At 63.5% G+C, this 19,663-nt stretch overlaps 1 protein-coding gene across 7 annotated transcripts in view; it reads right to left on the bottom strand.

Moving 5' to 3' along the window:
• Positions 1–8,231: 8,231 nt before the first annotated feature.
• The window catches only part of LOC106732300 (TBC1 domain family member 20-like), a 45,142-nt gene continuing 33,710 nt past the window's right edge, over positions 8,232–19,663 (bottom strand). For all 7 annotated transcript variants that reach the window (XM_089776103.1, XM_089776101.1, XM_075916822.2 and 4 more), the window contains 4 exons: positions 11,733–11,834; positions 11,492–11,633; positions 10,762–10,946; positions 8,232–9,833 (listed from right to left, as the gene is read on the bottom strand). In XM_089776103.1, the coding sequence (XP_089632229.1) occupies positions 9,584–9,833; positions 10,762–10,946; positions 11,492–11,633; positions 11,733–11,834 (679 nt within the window). In that variant the 3' untranslated portion in view covers positions 8,232–9,583. The remainder of the gene's footprint in view (positions 9,834–10,761; positions 10,947–11,491; positions 11,634–11,732; positions 11,835–19,663) is intronic.

Below are 19,663 nucleotides of genomic sequence, written 5' to 3'. Positions count from 1 at the left end.
CGGGGCCTGCCCCCTGGATTGTGGCCTCCTGCTGGGAGTTGTAGTCCTGAGGGGCTATGTCGTGTGAGGGGAGGGTGGCCGTGGGCCACAGTGCAAAGGGAATCCAGTCCTCACTGGGCCAGCTGCCACCAGAAGAAAGGGGGCTCCTTCCCCTGGAGAGGCACTGTGTGGGGCAGGAGCCCCCCGGGCACGCTGGACCCATAAGGCCCTGGGCCAGGTCAGGAGAAGGAGGCAGGTCCTGTTAGGAGAGGAGGGGGCAGAGACGCCAGCTCACGACTTTCCCTTATTCAGAGAAGCGGCCATCTCCACTTCACGTCAATGGGGCTGAAGGCAGCAAGATGGCCGCCGGGCCTTGCCCTCCGTTGGGAGGCCACCCTTAAAGATGGCTGCCCTCTTCCACGCTTCTGTATGGGGTGGGACACAGGGACGGTGAGGAGCCGCCAAGAGCCTGGGAAAGGGGGAAGTGAGGAGAGCACGAGGCAAATTTAAGCAATGGGGATATGGGGGGGGAGACACTGGGTGCAGGGGATGGGACTGAGACTGGGGGCGTGGGGGAATACATGGGATCATACAAGCATAGAACACCGGGACTGGAAGTGACCCTGAGAGGTCACCAAGTCCAGTCCCCTGCCCTCACAGCAGGACCAAATGTCTAGACCATCCCTGACAGGTCTCTGTTCTCCTTGGCCTCTGAGGACGGGACAAGCAGCAACGGGCTTAATTTGCAGCAGGGGAGGTTTAGGTCGGACATTAGGAAAAACATCCTGGCTGTCAGGGTGGTGACGCACTGGAATAAGGTGCCTGGGGAGGTTGTGGATTCTCCATGTCTGGAGCTATCTAAGAGCAGGTTGGACAAGCTCTCCCCCTCCTCCCTGACACCCTTTTAGATACTTGAAAACCGCTCTCATGTCCCCTCTCAGTCTTCTTTCCAAACTAAACAAACCCAATTCCTTCAGCCTTCCTGCATAGCTCCTGTTCTCTAGACCTTCCATCATTTTTGTTGCTTTTCTCTGGACCTTCTCCAATTTCTCCACATCTTTCTTGAAATGTGGTGCCCAGAACTGGACACAACACTCCAACTGAGGCCTAATCAGTGCAGAGTAGAGCGGAAGAATGACTTCGCGGCTATGTCTAGACTATGGAGTTTTTCCGGGATACCAGCGCCTGGAAAAACTCTGCCATGTCCAGGGAACCCGTCTGCTCTTCCGACACTTTTTGCGAAAAAGCAGATACCCTCTTTCGGAAGCCCTGTCTTCCTCGTTTAACGAGGAAGAAGGACTCTTCCACAAGAGGAGGTTTTTCTGAAATGTGGCCCAGTGTAGAGGGACCAAATTTTGGAAAAGCCTCTTCCAAAAAGCAATCAGAAAAAGGTGTGAAATTTGAAGACCTTGTTCCGACAGAAAACGGCAGTCTAGATGTAGCCCTCATGTCTTGCTCACGACAATCCTGTAAATGCAGCCCAGAATCATGTTTGCGCTGCTTTTTTTTTTTTTTTTTTTTTTTTTTGCGCAACAGTGTCACACTGTTGACTCATATTACTTTTTCCTGTCTTCTGGCATCTCTCCTGACTTCCATGACTTTTCAACGATGACAGCTAAAGGCTCAGCTACCTCCTCTGTCAGCTCCTTGCGTATTCTAGGATGCATCAGGCCCTGGTGACTTGCAGACGTCTAACTTTTCTAAGTGATTTTAACTTGTTCTTTTAAAAATGTTATCTTCTAAACCTACCCCATTTCCACTAGCATCGTATATATAGTAGCCCAATGTCTGTGACTCTAACGGTGTAACACTTGGTGTTGCCTCTGGGCGGCACTGTTGCCTCTGTAAAATCCTTTGCCTCCCGCCGTGGTGCTCGGCTGCCTTCTGCACTGCTCAGCTGGGCTGCCGCGGGGGAGCCCAAACAGCCACTCGCTCTGCTTGCTCCCCCGCGGTGGCCTGGCTGAGCGGCGCAGAAGTCAGCCGAGCACCACGGCAGGAGGGGAAGGGGGGTGGAGCGGTGATGTACATGGCCAGGGGGTGGGGCCTGGCCGTGTACATCACCGCCCCGCCCTTCTTCACCTCCCGCCATGGCGCTCGGCTGACTTCTGCGCCTCTCAGCCAGGCCACCGTGGGGGAGCCCAAACGGCCGCTTCCTCCCCAGTGGCAGCCTGGCTGAGCAGTGCAGAAGTCAGCTGAGTGCCATGGCGGCAGGCGAAGGGGGGCAGGGTGCTGACGTGCGGCGTGACAGCAGCTCCAGGCCCCACCCCCTGGCTGTGAACGTCATGGCCTCGCCCCCTTTCACCTCCCGCCATGGTGTTCAGGTGACTTCTGCATCACTCAACCGGGCCGCCAGGCCACCACGTGGGAGCAAGAGGCGCAAGCGACCTTTTGGGCTCCGTGGTCCCCTGAACGAGAGGCAGGAGGAGGAGGAGAGCTGAGAGAGAGGGGGAGGCAGGAGGAGGAGGTGTGAGAGAGAGAGAGAGAGAGAGAGAGAGAGACGTGGAGGAGACTTGAAAATCTGGTCTTATGACGGGCTATTGGCTAGTTCACTATGTTAGGCATCCAATCACCATCAAACTTCTTGGTGAAGACTGAAACAAAGAAGTCATTAAACACCTCTGCCATTTCCAAGTTTCCTGTTACTGTTTCCCTCTCCTCACTGAGCAGTGGGCCTACCCTGTCCTTGGTCTTCCTCTTGCTTCTAATATATTTGTAGAATGTCGTCTTGTTTCTCTTTCGGTCTCTAGCTGGTCTGATCTCGTTTTGTGCCTTTGCCTTTCTAATCTGGCCCCTGCATTCCTGTATTGTTTGCTTCTATTCATCCTTTGTCATTTGTCCTAGTTTCCACTTTTGATATGACTCCTTTTTGCTTTTTAGATCATGCAAGATTCCCTGGTTAAGCCAAGGCAGTCTTCTGCCAGACTTTCTCTCTTTCCTACGCAGTGGAATAGCTTGCTTTTGGGCCCTTAATAACGTCCCTTTGAAAATCTGCCAACTCTCTTCGGTTGTTTCTCCTTAGTCTTGCTTCCCATGGGACCTTACCCACCCGCTCTGAGTTTACTAAACTCTGCCTTCCTGAAATCCATCATCTCTGTTTTGCTGTTTTCCCTTCTACCATTCCTTAGAATCACGAACTCTATGATTTCATGGTCACTGTCACCCAAGCTGCCTTCTACTTTGAAATTCTCAACCAGTTCCTTCCTATTTGTTAAAATCAAATCTAGTACATCTCTCCCCACCCCCCAGTAGCTTTCTCAACCTGCTGGAATAAAAACTTATCTCCAATGCAGTCCAAGAACTTGTTGGCTAGTCTGTGCCCTGCTGTGTTCATTTCCCAAGAGATGTCTGGATAGTTGAAGTCCCCCATCACCACCACATCCTGCGCTTTGGATGGTTTTGTGAGTTGTTTTAAAAAAGCCTCGTCCACCTCTTCTACCTGGGTAGGCGGTCTGTAGTAGACCCCTAGCATGACATCACCCTTGCTTTTTTTCCCCCTTTTAGCCTAACCCAGAGACTCTCAACAATGGGACAGGGGATGTGGGGGTGGGATATGTGGGGCAGGAGGGTGGCAGGGGACAGACTGGGGCAATATGGAGACTGTGAGGGTAGGAGGGAGGTTGGAGATACATGGGGTGGTACAAGGGATGCAGGGGTGGGGCTATGGGGGGTGCAGGGGACAGGGATGGGAGAGGGAGGGGATCAGGCCTGCTTGGGGGGAGGGGTGGCCCCTCCAGGCAGTCCAGGAAAGTCCACGTTACAGCACAACCAGCTCTCACTGATGGAGCGTGAGCCCGGGCCGTTGTCTGCAGGAGGCGCTGCTCTTTTGCACCCGTGGCTCCTGGGCATGCAGCCAAGCCCTGCCCTGCCGGGAGCCCCTCAGCACAGAGAGGGCCTGGAACGGGGCTGCTGAGCCCCCCCCCCACCCCGAGCAGCAGGAGGCAGAGAAGGGCAGCATGGCAGGGGGCTGCTGGGCTGCTCCCTGACATGGGGGGGGAGAGGGGAGGCGGCTCCGCTGGAAGGGTGAGGGTTGGAACATGCCTGTTTCCCCTGGAAGTTGCACCCAGCAGAGGGGGGCAGGGAGTTCAAAGGGGAAAGCCGCCCCCAAGCCAGCCCCGGACAGTTTTACGCCACCATTTTCTGGGCCAATCTTGTGACTCTTCAGGGTCAGACTCATGAGTGATCGCTGGGTGGGGGGCAGCCTGGAGCCACAGCACAGCAGCTCCCGTGTCTGGCCCCGCCCTTGGCTGGGCTGTGCCCATCTTCCCCCCCCAGGGCAGTAGCAGGGCCATGCCCCCATGCTGCCCCAGAGCGGTGCCACAGCTCAGGGGGGAGCCAGGACTGGGTGCAGAGCTGCAACGGATGGGACTGAGGCAGAGGGGGCTGCTCTCCAGCCTTGCTCTGCCCCCTCTACACACTCTGGGGCCGAGCCAGGCCCCCCCTGCCATGGGCCCTGTTTCTCAGTGACCCCTAGGGGGCCCACCCCTGAGCTCCGGTGCCCAACGATGCCAGCTCTTCCTGACGCCTGCGCCCGCTAGGCTTCAGCAGCGCGTCTCCTCCCCGGGCCGCTCCTGGCTGCACCTGGCTGGTGCCTGTGACCACGAGACTGCCAGAACCAGAAAGCCCCGCTTTCCTTTGGAGAACTTATCCTCCCCTGGGGCTTGGGCACCTGTGTGTGAGACCTTGGCCTGACAGCGCTGGGGGGGGAGGGGCGGTGGTGGTGATGGTGCGTGTGCGTGTACACACACTGACACAACTTGGGTGCAGGCCAGGCCTTGTGTGTGTGTGACCTTGGTTTGACAGCTGGAAAGAAACAATTATTCGTTGTTTGCGTTTTTTTGCGTGTTCGGTGGGTGCGATTCGGCCGGGCCAGGCCAAGCCACGGAAATGAATCCGTGGACGAGAGCGGGAGCCCTTGCAGAAGGTTGCCTGTCCCAGGGGTGCTGACCAGCAAGGGCTAATTAGAAACCTCCTTTCTTCCACGTGCATTAAGCACATGGCACCAAGAGCCAGCTGGCTGTCGGAGTGACTATTTGAAACAGGCACACACAAGAGGCATGGCAAAGGCATCCCATTGCTCCTCTGACGGATCGAGCGCTGGCTGCCAACGTTCCCTCCATGTTTTTCCATCTAAGTGCAGAATAAATTTGGTTACATGCACCAAGGCCAGTGCAGATGTGTACCACGCTCAGAAACACATGCTGTCAGCTGTGGGTGCTCTGCCAATCAGCTGGGCGGCCGCACAAGCGCTCAGCTTACAGGGAACACTGCTGGCTCTGGGGGTTGGGGTGGAACGTGGCGTTTTCACAGCCGAGAGGGTTACCGCCTGTGACTTCCTAGCACAGACCAGGCCAAGAGTACTTCTGACGACTCTGGGCCAGGCCTTAGATTGCATTGCAGCTCTCGGACCTGTTTGTAGAACCTTGGTGTGTATTTCAGGGTTGCTCTACCCAGGGCCCTCTTTAGCTTTCTCCAGACACGTCCCTGTTTTTGGCACGATCCCAGTCCCGGGCATGGCTGGCTGAGCCTGCCTGGCTGAACACCTGCCCTTAGCAGGCAGCCCTCCCATCTGCAGGGCGCCTGGAATCCTTGGCCTATTTCTCCCCCGGGCTCCGGCGGGGAGGGTGACAGAGGCGGGCTCCAGGCTGTGCGCTGAGTCACGCTGCGGAGCTGGGAAGGGGACAAGTGTTACATCAGTTGTAACCCTGACATTAAAACGAAGCAAACAGGGGAAGGGAGGGGAGGGGAGGGGGAGGAGGCGGCTTGTGCCTGTGATTCTAGCAGAGTCCTGCCCTTGTTTGCAGGGAGACAGAGAAGGGAGCCAGGGGGTTCTTACCCTGGGACAGCACGAACCTCTCAACGTGACCTGCCATCCCAGGCCCCTCCCCACCCACAGCAGCCAGGGCCTCTCGGCGTTTCCACTCCACTATGGCCCGCTCACGCTGCCGCTGTTCCCTACGGTCCTCCAATTCCTTTAGCCACAGCTCGGTCTCCGGCCGTCGCAGCTCTGCCGGGACGAACCGCTGCTGGCAGGGCGTAGCCTGGTGGGCTCCACGTCTGTCTGGCGGACTCCAGCCCTTCCTCCGGTCTGAGACGCTCCCAGGGGGTGTCCAGTGGCTCCTGGCTGGGACAGGATCCAGGCCCCTGGACGGGTCATTCTCTTCCAGCCTGACAATCAGCTGGGCCTTGGTCGATCTCCCCACGGGCAGGCCCCTCTCCTTGCCCCACCCCACAACGGCTGCCTTGAGGAGTTGGGCGTAGGCCATTGCCCTGCCGTTCCCCACGGTGCAGACTCACCAGCCGATGCTGCGCCCCACGACTCCTACGAAGAACCCCTGAGTGTGCCAGGTTCCTCGAGCGCCAGCGCCCATCCTGGGGGGGACTGCCTCTCTGCGGCCTGCCCCTGCGCTTCCTGGAATTGCTCCTCTGCCTCCAGCACGCCTGGCTCTTGCAAGCCCCCTTCCTTCCACTGCGCTCCGTCCCTTACTGCTGGAGGCTCTGTCCACAGGGCGCAGCGCGTCCCACTCCTGACACCGCTGTGACGCGCGTCGGGACGCCCTGGCCCTGCACCCCGTCCGCAGCCGGAGGCTCCTAATCTGTTCGAGTTCTTTGAAGGGGTTAACAAACATGCGGACAAGGGGGATCCAGTAGATATAGTATACTTGGATTTTCAGAAAGCCTTTGACAAGGTCCCTCACCAAAGGCTCTTGTGTAAATTCCATGGCCATGGGATAAGAGGGAAAGTCCTTTCTTGGATTGAGAACTGGTTAAAAGACAGGAAACAAAGGATAGGAATAAATGGTAAATTTTCAGATTGGAGAGGGGTAACTAGTGGTGTCCCCCAAGGGTCAGTCCTGGGACCAATCCTTGTCAACTTAATCATAAATGATCTGGAGAAAGGGGTAAGCAGTGAGGTGGTAAAGTTTGCAGATGATACCAAACTGTTTAAGATAGTCAAGACAGAAGCAGACTGTGAGGGACTCCAAGAAGATCTCACCAAACTCAGTGATTGGGCAACAAAATGGCAAATGAAATTTAATGTGGATAAGTGTAAAGTAATGCACATCGGGAAAAATAACCCCAACTAGACGTACAGTATGATGGGGGCTAATCTGGCTACGACAAATCAGGAAAGATCTTGGAGTTATCGTGGACAGTTCTCTGAAAACTTCCACACAGTGTGCAGCGGCGGTCAAAAAGGCAAATAGGATGCTAGGAATTGTTAGGAAAGGGCTAGAAAATAAGACCCAGAATATCTTACTGCCCCTGTATAAAACTATGGTACGCCCACATCTTGAATACTGTGTACAGATGTGGTCTCCTCACCTCAAAAAAGGTATTTTGGCCTTGGAAAGGGTTCAGAAAAGGGCAACTAAAATGATTAGGGGTTTGGAACGGGTCCCATATGAGGAGAGGTTAAAGCGACTGGGACTTTTCAGTTTAGAAAAGAGGAGACTGAGGGGGGATATGATCGAGGTCTATAAAATCATGAGTGGTGTGGAGAGGGCCGATAACTTTTCTTTATTTATTAGTTCCCATAATAGAAGAACTAGAGGACACCAAATGAAGTTAATGGGTAGCAGGTGTAAAACTAATAAAAGAAAGTTCTTCTTCACACAGCGTGTAGTCAACCTGTGGAACTCCTTGCCAGAGGAGGCTGTGAAGACTAGGTCTATAATAGAGTTTAAAGAGAAGCTGGATAAATTCATGGAGGCTAGGTCTATAAAAGGCTATTAGCCAGGGGATAAAATGGTGTCCTTGGCCTATGTTTGTCAGAGGCTGGAGAGGGATGGCAGGAGACAAATCGCTTGATCATTGTCTTCGGTCCACCCTCTCTGGGGCACCTGGTGCTGGCCACTGTCGACAGACAGGATACTGGGCTAGATGGACCTTTGGTCTGACCCAGTACGGCCGTTCTTATGTTCTCTGTCCACAGGGTGCAGCGCATCCCACGGCACACGGGTTCAGCTTCCATCAGTTGCTCCCTGGTGCCCCCAGCCCTGGGCCTGTGGGGGGAACGGTACCTCCTGCCCTGCAGGGACTCCTCCCCATCCCCGGTGCTGCCCAGGCCCCCCCGAGATGCTGCGTGGCACCGAGCCCAGCCCCCCAGTGAGTCAGGACCGGGCAGGGCCCAGCTTACCACCCCCCCGGGGATGTACCCACCACGCCCAGCTGGCTCATGACTGTACCGGGGGGCTCACACTGAGCTCCCCTCACCCAGGGGAGCCAGCCTGGCTCTGGCTCTGCCTAGCCCCGGAGGCTGAGGGGAGAGCAAACCCTGCCTGCCCTGCCCTAACCATTGGACCCGCCTCCCTCTGAGCCGACCAGACACGGGAGCCAGGCTCACAGACTTTATTCAGCCACAGTCGGTCCCAGTGCTCCATGGGCCGTGCTCCCGGGGGGAGGGGTCCCTGCCGCCCCGCCTGCCCCACTTGCTGCGGCCACCTCTTGGGCCCGGCCGGGGAGGAAGCAGCACGGGCTGGCTGAGGTGCAGCACCGCTCCCACGGGCAGGCCGGCGCCCCACGGCAAGGGAGCCGCCCCACATGGAACACGGGGGCAGAGGCGGCGCTCGGAAGGGTCCGCGTGCAGGGCAGGCAGCAGAGAAGGAGAGATCCAGGCGAGGGCCCTTCCCCCCCCCCACAGCTGGCACAGGGGGCCCTCCCTCACAGCCCCCCTCCTCTAGTGCTCCCGCCCCTCCGCCTCCCCGGCCTGCAGCACCCCCTGTGACGTAGTGGGGGTACCTGGCTGGTTTCTATGCTGCTGGCTCTGGGGTAACCCCCACTGGCTGCCGTGGGTACCACGACCCAGCAAAACAGGATGAGTCACTATGCAAACCAGTGACCAGACACCCCCCATGGAAAGGAACAAAGGAAGGTGGATGCTGCCCTGGCTGGGGGGCAGGGCTGGAAGAGGGTGAGTTAGTTACTGTCTGAGAGCATGGAGGAGACAGCCTAGGGAGAGGGGCTGGAGTTTAGGGGTCCAGTCTCCCCCCTCTCAAGGGGGCCTGAGGCATCCTAGCCCAGCTCTGTGACCAGATTACATCTGTGCTGTGCTGTACCCTGGAGAGGCAATAAACTTCCTCTATTCCACCGGCTGGTGCAGTCTGTTTGTGCTATTTCAGGGTGCAGGAGACGGGGGACCCCCAACGCGCCGTCACACCCCCTCCCCCCGGCTCGCTGCTCCGGAGCCCAGCACCCAGATGCAGGAGGCCTGGGCCCGGCTCCCTCCCCGCGGCCTGGGCATGGAGTGAGCACTTAGCAACCACCCCACCCTGCACCGTGCCCCACGGGCAGTGCCCGGAGAGGCCCCACGTCACCGCCCCAGGGTTCCCCAGAGCCACGGGAGAGTCCCAGAGTTCGAGTCCTGGCCTGGGATGTAACCAGCCCCTCCTGCTGGGCCGGCCGGTCGCCCATGGCAGGGCCTCAAGCCAGCAAGGCCGGGCCCAGGTCCGTGCCGTGCCGGCTGGTGCGCTGGCTACTGGCCGCTCTGAGCTCGGCTGCCCAGGGGTTCGAGCCGGTCCAGTAAATGAAGACAGAGGCGCTCGGGCCACGGCTTCAGGGCCCAGCGCCCAGGCCTGGCACAGGTTCCCGGCTGGCACGCCGGGCGCTAGAAGAGCTGCAGCAAGAACTCCGGCGCCCACTCCAGCGCAGTCTGCGTGACGGCCAGCGCCGCCGCCCCCAGCGTGGCCGAGAGCCCCCACACGGCGGCTTTCACCAGGGGGCTGTGCCCGGGCGTGGGCAGAGAAACCCTGGCCCGGCCGTCAGCGCCCTCCTGCTGCCGCTCCCTGCGCAGCACGGCGTCCGGGCGCTGGCGGGAGGCGGCCCGCTGGAAGGCGGAGAAGGAGCCGATGGCGATGCTGGGGACAGAGGGGGGAGCTGGTGAGCGCAGGGGGCCGGCTGGGGTTCTCCCCGCCTAATGCAGCCGGCACGGCTCCCAGCATGCAACTCTGCCTGGCCAGGCTGGGTGTGAGGCCGCCCAGACACATGCAGACGGCAGGAGGGCGCCTAGGGGGCCCCCTCCCAGCACAGCCGCAGGCTGGACACCCGGGTACTGCCCTGGCAGGGGGACTGGTTCTGCACCAGTGGAGGCAATTCCACGGCGACCCGGGGACTGCAGCCCCCCAGAAAGCCATTCGGACCAGTGCCCTGCCGCAAGAACCCAGCAACCCCGGCCCGGGCCGCAGCCTGGGGGTCCCGAGGGGGTGGGGGGGGCGGACACGTGTGAAGGCAGAACACGATGAGCTCCCCCTGGCCGGCCTCGGACGCGGTGAGCTGAGGGGTGCCCGGCCCCCCCACGTGGCCCTGTGCCCCCAAGAGGAATTTGGGAACCTGGTCCCCTGGCGTTGGAGCTGGTCCGGTGGGGGGGGGGGGGCAGAGGGGGCTGCAGAGCTGCTGGTCCCGGGGTGGGTGGGGGGCTGCGCACATGGAGCTGGTCCCGACGGAGGGTTCATGCCCGGAGCTGGTCCCAGGAGCGGGGAGGGGGTGCGTACCCGGAGCTGGTCCCGACCGGGGGGGTCACGCATGGAGCTGGTCCCAAGGGCGGGGAGGGGGTGCGTGCACAGAGCCGGTTGGAGGGAGGGGGACACGGAGCCGGTTGGAGGGAGGGGGACACGGAGCCGGTTGGAGGGAGGGGGACACGGAGCCGGCCTTGCAGCAGCTCCGTGGGCGAGGGGAGAGCGCGGCTCATGACGCAGACGCTCCTGCAGGGCAGCCCCGGGCCGAGCGCCGGCGCAAAGTCCCTGCCCCTCCAGCCGCCGTTCCCACCCCAGCCCCGGCCCCGCTCACCTCTTGCGGCCCTGCAGAGCCGCCTGCCGTGCCAGCTCGGTGTGCGGGTGCCGCTGGAAGAGCTGCAGGGCCCGGCCGACGAGGCGCTCGTAGGGCAGGTCCCGGGGGATCTGGGACAGAAGCTGGTGGACGCTGGGCATGTCACAGTCGCAGGCCAGCACCTCCTCCTCCCGGTGCAGGACGAGCTGCCGGGAGAGCGCGCCCCAGTCACAGGGGGCCCGGGGGGCGGGAGCCGCCGGCCGAACCCACATCCCTGCCCTTGTGCTGCCCCTGCCACACTCCCGGGCTTTACGCCACTGACAGGCGGCCACCTCTGGGGCGGAGCACTGCACCGGTTTGGCACAGGACGTGAAAGAGAACCCAGCACCCGACTGACACTGCGGGGGGCAGGGAGCACGGACCAGACGCCCTCGCGGGAGGTGGGCTGGGGCTCCGGGTCAGGCAACTCGACAGACGTGCCAGAGGCTCCCCAGTGAACAGGCCACGAGGCACCAGACCTTGCAGGGGTTGGGGCGGGCGCCCCTCAGAGCCCCCCCGCCCCCCGAGGTCTCCCAGCCCAGGGGATTAGCTTGGGGGATGCTCTGGGAAGGGCCGCGGGGGGGCTCCGGGCCCCGCATCAGACGGGTCGGTCACAGCCGTCCCTGCAGGCCACCACCCCCGTGGAAGGAGGCTGCTCGGGCACAGGGCTCCCCCCAGCCGCTCTCCCCGCGCCGGGCCGGGCCGGACGTACCACCGCAGCGAAGTAGATGGGCATGAGCGGGTGCGAGGCCAGGAAGAAGTCATAGAGGCGCAGGACGTGCTGGAAGTTGGCGAGGACGTGGCCGTACCATGTGATGAGCCAGCTCAGGGCAAAGATCGTCCCCACCTCCGCCCTGCAGACCGGGAGAGAGGGCCCTGCTGAGAGCCGCCCCCCGGGCAGGCCCGGACCCCCCCGCCCTGCCGCTGCCCCCCACGCCCACCAGCGCTGGTACCTGAGCATGAAGTCGTGGAGGGGGCGGCTCTCCCGCTGCAGGAGGGGCATGAGATAGTTCAGGATGTGCTTGGTGCTGTCCATCGTGGGGTCCATGAAGTCCCTGAGGATGGGGAGAGGTGAGAGGACGACGCGGGGGCGTCTCACCCGCTGGGACCCGGAGCCCTCCGATCGCCCCCAGCTCTGGTCTGTCTCCAGCCCCCGCTGGGGTGGGATAGCACAGCAGGGCCCTGGTGAGCTTCCCCCCAGCCATCGAGTCCGGCTGTGGCTGAGCTCCTGGGGCCCATCACTACAGGAACTGACACACCTGGAGTAGCCAGGCAGACTCCCAGAACGGCCCCGCTCCCGGGCACACGGCGCGGCTAGCGGCTTCTCGCGCTGTCACCACCCGACATAAACCAACAGGACGGAGCAAAACCCTTCCCCTGCTACGGCCCTTCCCAGTCTCAGCCCCGGGACTCACTGAAACCTATTTTACCAGGGCTCCACCTCCAACAGCCGCCCACGAGGGACTCCACCTTTTTTACCAATCTGGCACTTTTGGAATGCAAAGTGTTAGCTTTTGGATGAATGGACGCGGGAGCCACCTTTCGGAGACTCAATCACGTTATTTACTCTCTCAAACACAAGAGCGAGGGGTCACCCCCAAAAATGAATAGGCAGCAGGTTTCAAACAAACCAAAGGACGTTTTTCTTCACACAGCGCACAGTCAACCTGTGGAACTCCTCGCCAGAGGATGTTGTGCAGACCAGGACTTTAACAGGGTTCGAGAAAGAGCTAGATAGATTCATGGAGGTTGGGTCCATCAATGGCTCTTAGCCAGGGTGGGTAGGAACGGTGTCCCCAGCCTCTCTTTGTCAGAAGCTGGGAGTGGGCGACAGGGGAGGGATCACTGGATGATTCCCAGTTCTGTTCACTCCCTCTGGGGCACTGGCCATGTCAGACGGGACCCTGGGGGATGGGCCTTTGGCCTGACCCCACCCGGCCGTTCTAATATTCAACAGGTTGCAGGCCGTGCAGAGCTGTATGCAGCTGACATCACAATCTGGAGCTATTCTTGGCTACACCCTAAAAGCGCTTGGGAGCCGGGGTGACAGAACTCAAGCATGCAGGGAGAGCGTCAAGGGGAAGACACCGAGCAGGGGCAGCCACGTTTCCCCAGGCCCCTTGCAAGGGGAATTGCTAACGGGACAGCCCAGAGCCAAAGGCCAGCCCCGGGCTCTATAGCCTCAGCTACCTGCTCCTGCCACTTTGCAAGGGGTTCGCTGGCCCTGCCTGCATTGCCACAGACAAACCCCGACAAGCTCGCACGGGCGGCAACCGGGCAGAGCCGGCCCTGGCATCGGGAAAGCCCGGCCAGGCCAGATTTCAGCAAGCTGCTTGACCTGTGCATGGCTGCTTCGGGCACAGGCCTGGGAGCCGCACTGGGAGAAGAGAATTCCTCCTCCATAGGAGAAGAACGGTGCACCAGCAACTCGTCAGGCTGACACTCAGGACAGCTCACACACTGTTGTCACCACCTACACCCAACAGGCAGCATGAGAACCCAGTAACTGCGTGTGACGTAGTGGGGGTACCTGGCTGGTTTCTATGCTGCTGGCTCTGGGGTAACCCCCACTGGCTGCCGTGGGTACCACGACCCAGCAAAACAGGATGAGTCACTATGCAAACCAGTGGGCAGACACCCCCCATGGAGAGGAACAAAGGAAGGTGGATGCTGCCCTGGCTGGGGGGCAGGGCTGGAAGAGGGTTAGTTAGTTGCTGTCTGGAAGCATGGAGGAGACAGCCTAGGGAAAGGGGCTGGAGTTTAGGGGCCCAGTCTCCCCCCAACTCAAGGGGGCCTGAGGCATCCTAGCCCAGCTCTGTGACCAGATTCCATCTGTGCTGTGCTGTATCCTGGAGAGGCAATAAACTTCCTCTATTCCACCGGCTGGTGCAGTCTGTTTGTGCCATTTCGGGGTGCAGGAGACGGGGGACCCCAACGCGCCGTCACACTGCGTGCTCCTACTGCCCCTGCACGATGCGCGCCCGGGGCAGTACAAAGCGTCTGCGGGGTATGCGCTCAGACCACGCTCCTCAGGTGTGTTTGGCAAGTGGCGCCTGACCAAAGGCCGTACAGTCGCTTCGCGGAGCAGCCTGGCCGTGAAGCAGAGACAACGGCACAATTGCACACCAGGGAACAAGGCGAGTGAGCTGGGGAGACGGGGCCACCCTGAAATGAGAAGTGACTGAACCCAGGGGCCACGCCCGACATTCCGGTGTTGCTCTTCGCTGGGCACTAATGACACCTGGGGATTGGTACGACTGTGCGGAGTCTGGGAGGAGAGCCGAGCACTTCCTGTATTACGCTTTAAAGCCTGCGACCAAACACGGGGAGAAGCCGGTGTCCTCCCAGACAGGAGGCGGTAGCTGTCTGCCTGTCTCCGGTGATCACGCAAGGTGGGCCAATGATCAGCTGGGAAGGGACGAACGGGGCAGCTCCTGGTCCCGCCGGGCGGCCCCAGCCCTCCACCAGGACGCTCCGGGACCGGAACAGCCGTGGTCCTTCTGGTCCATGGCTGCTGCCGGGCCAGGGAGCCCCGGTTTACAGAGGTTCGACCTGCGCGCGGAAGATTCCGTTCTCGAGGGCGGTGTCTGAGCGCCGCTGCCTGGCCCTGGTGAAAGCAGGCCGGCCGTCAGACAAGCAGCGCCTGCCTAGCGGTGTGGCCTGTACATTAGGGTCTGCTTCCCAGTGGGTCTGGCCCCATCCACCGCAGCAGACTGCCAGCGTCACAGACCGCTTTGGTCAATTTCGCAGTCGCACTCGACGTCATCACGGCACTGAGTCCCACAGGCTGGGCGGTGGGCATGGATGGTTAATGCCCCTCTCCGCCCCTCCTGCCTGTGTGGGTACCCCTGACCCTGCACCCCGTTTCCAGCGAGATGAGACTCCGCCAGCCAGTGGAACGGGGGGGGGGGGGTTAATTGCGTCTCCAGGATACAGCCCAGCACAGACGTGGTGTGGACACGAGTCAGGGGCTGGCAGCCTCAGACCCCTTGGGGCAGGGTGCACAGCCCCCCCCCCCGAACTCCCAGCACTCTGCTTAGCCTATTCTCTCCATCGCTTCCCTGCAAACAGCTGCCCAGCTCCCAGGCCCTGCCCCCCCGCCAGATGTTCGTCTCCCTCCCTCCCTGTGTCTCTCCTCCGGGAAGCGCCCTGTTGTCTGCTCAGGCTAGGACTGGGGGTCCGGGCCAATCCCCATGCGGGTGAGTCAGTGGGAATCACACCGCACAGTGCAGGGGAACCCCGGGTTACAGAGCGGACTGCCCCCCCACCGGTCACGAGGCCAGTGTGTGTGTGTGGGGGGGGGGGGTGGCGGTCACGAGGCCGGTGTGTGTGTGGGGGGGGGGGGGCGGTCACGAGGCCGGTGTGTGTGTGTGTGGGGGGGGGTGGCGGTCACGAGGCCGGTGTGTGTGTGTGGGGGGGGGGGTGGCGGTCACGAGGCCGGTGTGTGTGTGTGTGGGGGGGGTGGCGGTCACGAGGCCGGTGTGTGTGTGGGGGGGGGGGGTGGCGGTCACGAGGCCGGTGTGTGTGTGTGGGGGGGGGGGGTGGCGGTCACGAGGCCGGTGTGTGTGTGTGTGGGGGGGGGGGGCGGCGGTCACGAGGCCGGTGTGTGTGTGTGGGGGGGGGGGCGGCGGTCACGAGGCCGGTGTGTGTGTGTGGGGGGGGGGGCGGCGGTCACGAGGCCGGTGTGTGTGTGTGGTGGGGGGGGGGGGCGGCGGTCACGAGGCCGGTGTGTGTGTGTGTGGGGGGGGGGGGGGCGGTCACGAGGCCGGTGTGTGTGTGTGTGTGGGGGGGGGGGGCGGCGGTCACGAGGCCGGTGTGTGTGTGTGGTGGGGGGGGGGGCGGCGGTCACGAGGCCGGTGTGTGTGTGTGTGGGGGGGGAAGTGGCGGTCACGAGGCCGGTGTGTGTGTGTGAGGGGGGGAAGTGGCGGTCACGAGGCCGGTGTGTGTGTGTGAGGGGGGGAAGTGGCGGTCACGAGGCCGGTGTGTGTGTGTGTGTGGGGGGGGTGGCGGTCACGAGGCCGGTGTGTGTGTGGGGGGGGGTGGCGGTCACGAGGCCGGTGTGTGTGTGTGTGGGGGGGGGGGAAGTGGCGGTCAGGAGGCCGGTGTGTGTGTGTGGGGGGGGGTGGCGGTCACGAGGCCGGTGTGTGTGTGTGTGGGGGGGGGGGCGGTCACGAGGCCGGTGTGTGTGTGTGTGTGGGGGGGTGGCGGTCACGAGGCCGGTGTGTGTGTGTGGGGGGGGGGGTGGCGGTCACGAGGCCGGTGTGTGTGTGTGTGGGGGGGGTGGCGGTCACGAGGCCGGTGTGTGTGTGTGTGGGGGGGGGGGCGGTCACGAGGCCGGTGTGTGTGTGTGTGGGGGGGGGAAGTGGCGGTCACGAGGCCGGTGTGTGTGTGTGTGTGGGGGGAAGTGGCGGTCACGAGGCCGGTGTGTGTGTGGGTGGGGGGGGGCGGCGGTCACGAGGCCGGTGTGTGTGTGTGTGGGGGGGGGGGCGGCGGTCACGAGGCCGGTGTGTGTGTGTGGGGGGGGGTGGCGGTCACGAGGCCGGTGTGTGTGTGTGGGGGGGGGTGGCGGTCACGAGGCCGGTGTCTGTGTGTGTGGGGGGGGGGGTGGCGGTCACGAGGCCGGTGTCTGTGTGTGTGGGGGGGGGTGGCGGTCACGAGGCCGGTGTGTGTGTGTGGGGGGGGGCGGTCACGAGGCCGGTGTGTGTGTGTGGGGGGGGGAAGTGGCGGTCACGAGGCCGGTGTGTGTGTGTGGGGGGGGGAAGTGGCGGTCACGAGGCCGGTGTGTGTGTGTGGGGGGGGGAAGTGGCGGTCACGAGGCCGGTGTGTGTGTGTGGGGGGGGGAAGTGGCGGTCACGAGGCCGGTGTGTGTGTGTGTGGGGGGGGGGGGGAAGTGGCGGTCACGAGGCCGGTGTGTGTGTGTGTGTGGGGGGGGGGGGAAGTGGCGGTCACGAGGCCGGTGTGTGTGTGTGTGTGGGGGGGGGAAGTGGCGGTCACGAGGCCGGTGTGTGTGTGTGTGGGGGGGGGGGTGGCGGTCACGAGGCCGGTGTGTGTGTGTGGGGGGGGGGGGGTGGCGGTCACGAGGCCGGTGTGTGTGTGTGTGGGGGGGGGGGGTGGCGGTCACGAGGCCGGTGTGTGTGTGTGTGTGGGGGGGGGGGGGTGGCGGTCACGAGGCCGGTGTGTGTGTGTGTGTGGGGGGGGAAGTGGCGGTCACGAGGCCGGTGTGTGTGTGTGGGGGGGGGGGTGGCGGTCACGAGGCCGGTGTGTGTGTGTGTGGGGGGGGGGCGGTCACGAGGCCGGTGTGTGTGTGTGGGGGGGGGCGGGCGGTCACGAGGCCGGTGTGTGTGTGTGTGGGGGGTGGCGGTCACGAGGCCGGTGTGTGTGTGTGTGTGGGGGGGGGTGGCGGTCACGAGGCCGGTGTGTGTGTGTGTGGGGGGGGGGGGTGGCGGTCACGAGGCCGGTGTGTGTGTGTGTGGGGGGGGTGGCGGTCACGAGGCCGGTGTGTGTGTGTGCGGGGGGGGCGGTCACGAGGCCGGTGTGTGTGTGTGTGTGGGGGGGGGTGGCGGTCACGAGGCCGGTGTGTGTGTGTGTGGGGGGGGAAGTGGCGGTCACGAGGCCGGTGTGTGTGTGTGTGGGGGGAAGTGGCGGTCACGAGGCCGGTGTGTGTGTGTGTGGGGGGGGAAGTGGCGGTCACGAGGCCGGTGTGTGTGTGTGTGGGGGGGGGTGGCGGTCACGAGGCCGGTGTGTGTGTGTGTGGGGGGGGTGGCGGTCACGAGGCCGGTGTGTGTGTGTGTGGGGGGGGTGGCGGTCACGAGGCCGGTGTGTGTGTGGGGGGGGGGTGGCGGTCACGAGGCCGGTGTGTGTGTGGGGGGGGGGTGGCGGTCACGAGGCCGGTGTGTGTGTGTGTGGGGGGGGGCGGTCACGAGGCCGGTGTGTGTGTGTGTGGGGGGGTGGCGGTCACGAGGCCGGTGTGTGTGTGTGTGTGGGGGGAAGTGGCGGTCACGAGGCCGGTGTGTGTGTGGGGGAAGTGGCGGTCACGAGGCCGGTGTGTGTGTGTGTGGGGGGGGTGGCGGTCACGAGGCCGGTGTGTGTGTGTGTGTGGGGGGGGAAGTGGCGGTCACGAGGCCGGTGTGTGTGTGGGGGGGGGGGGGGGGGTGGCGGTCACGAGGCCGGTGTGTGTGTGTGGGGGGGGGAAGTGGCGGTCACGAGGCCGGTGTGTGTGTGTGGGGGGGGGAAGTGGCGGTCACGAGGCCGGTGTGTGTGTGGGGGGGGGTGGCGGTCACGAGGCCGGTGTGTGTGTGTGTGTGGGGGGGTGGCGGTCACGAGGCCGGTGTGTGTGTGTGTGGGGGGGAAGTGGCGGTCACGAGGCCGGTGTGTGTGTGTGTGGGGGGGGAAGTGGCGGTCACGAGGCCGGTGTGTGTGTGTGTGGGGGGAAGTGGCGGTCACGAGGCCGGTGTGTGTGTGTGTGGGGGGGGAAGTGGCGGTCACGAGGCCGGTGTGTGTGTGTGTGGGGGGGAAGTGGCGGTCACGAGGCCGGTGTGTGTGTGTGTGGGGGGAAGTGGCGGTCACGAGGCCGGTGTGTGTGTGTGTGGGGGGGGGTGGCGGTCACGAGGCCGGTGTGTGTGTTTGGGGGGGGTGGCGGTCACGAGGCCGGTGTGTGTGTGTGGGGGGGGGGGGGTGGCGGTCACGAGGCCGGTGTGTGTGTGGGGGGGGGTGGCGGTCACGAGGCCGGTGTGTGTGTGTGGGGGGGGGTGGCGGTCACGAGGCCGGTGTGTGTGTGTGGGGGGGGGTGGGGGGGGGGGGGAAGTGGCGGTCACGAGGCCGGTGTGTGTGTGTGGGGGGGGGGGGGGGGAAGTGGCGGTCACGAGGCCGGTGTGTGTGTGTGTGGGGGGGGGGAAGTGGCGGTCACGAGGCCGGTGTGTGTGTGTGGGGGGGGGGGGGAAGTGGCGGTCACGAGGCCGGTGTGTGTGTGTGGGGGGGGGGGGTGGCGGTCACGAGGCCGGTGTGTGTGTGTGTGGGGGGGGGGGAAGTGGCGGTCACGAGGCCGGTGTGTGTGTGTGGGGGGGGGGGGGGAAGTGGCGGTCACGAGGCCGGTGTGTGTGTGTGGGGGGGGGGGAAGTGGCGGTCACGAGGCCGGTGTGTGTGTGGGGAGGGGGGGTGGCGGTCACGAGGCCGGTGTGTGTGTGTGTGTGGGGGGGGTGGCGGTCACGAGGCCGGTGTGTGTGTGTGTGGGGGGAAGTGGCGGTCACGAGGCCGGTGTGTGTGTGTGTGGAGGGGGGGAAGTGGCGGTCACGAGGCCGGTGTGTGTGGGGGGGGGGCGGCGGTCACGAGGCCGGTGTGTGTGTGTGTGGGGGGGCGGCGGTCACGAGGCCGGTGTGTGTGTGTGGGGGGGTGGCGGTCACGAGGCCGGTGTGTGTGTGTGTGTGGGGGGGGCGGTCACGAGGCCGGTGTGTGTGTGTGGGGGGGGGGGCGGTCACGAGGCCGGTGTGTGTGTGTGGGGGGGGGGGAAGTGGCGGTCACGAGGCCGGTGTGTGTGTGTGGGGGGGGGGGAAGTGGCGGTCACGAGGCCGGTGTGTGTGTGGGGGGGGGGGGAGTGGCGGTCACGAGGCCGGTGTGTGTGTGTGTGTGGGGGGAAGTGGCGGTCACGAGGCCGGTGTGTGTGTGGGGGGGGGGGAGTGGCGGTCACGAGGCCGGTGTGTGTGTGTTGGGGGGGTGGCGGTCACGAGGCCGGTGTGTGTGTGTGTTGGGGGGGGTGGCGGTCACGAGGCCGGTGTGTGTGTGTTGGGGGGGGTGGCGGTCACGAGGCCGGTGTGTGTGTGTGTTGGGGGGGGGGGTGGCGGTCACGAGGCCGGTGTGTGTGTGTGGGGGGGGGTGGCGGTCACGAGGC

The sequence above is a fragment of the Pelodiscus sinensis genome, chromosome 2 (assembly GCF_052426305.1).
Source record: "Pelodiscus sinensis isolate ZL-2025 chromosome 2, ASM5242630v1, whole genome shotgun sequence".
In the NCBI taxonomy this organism is placed as follows: domain Eukaryota; kingdom Metazoa; phylum Chordata; order Testudines; family Trionychidae; genus Pelodiscus; species Pelodiscus sinensis.
The sequence above is the reverse complement of the archived record's forward strand: the minus strand, read 5'-3'. Positions and strand labels throughout refer to the sequence as shown.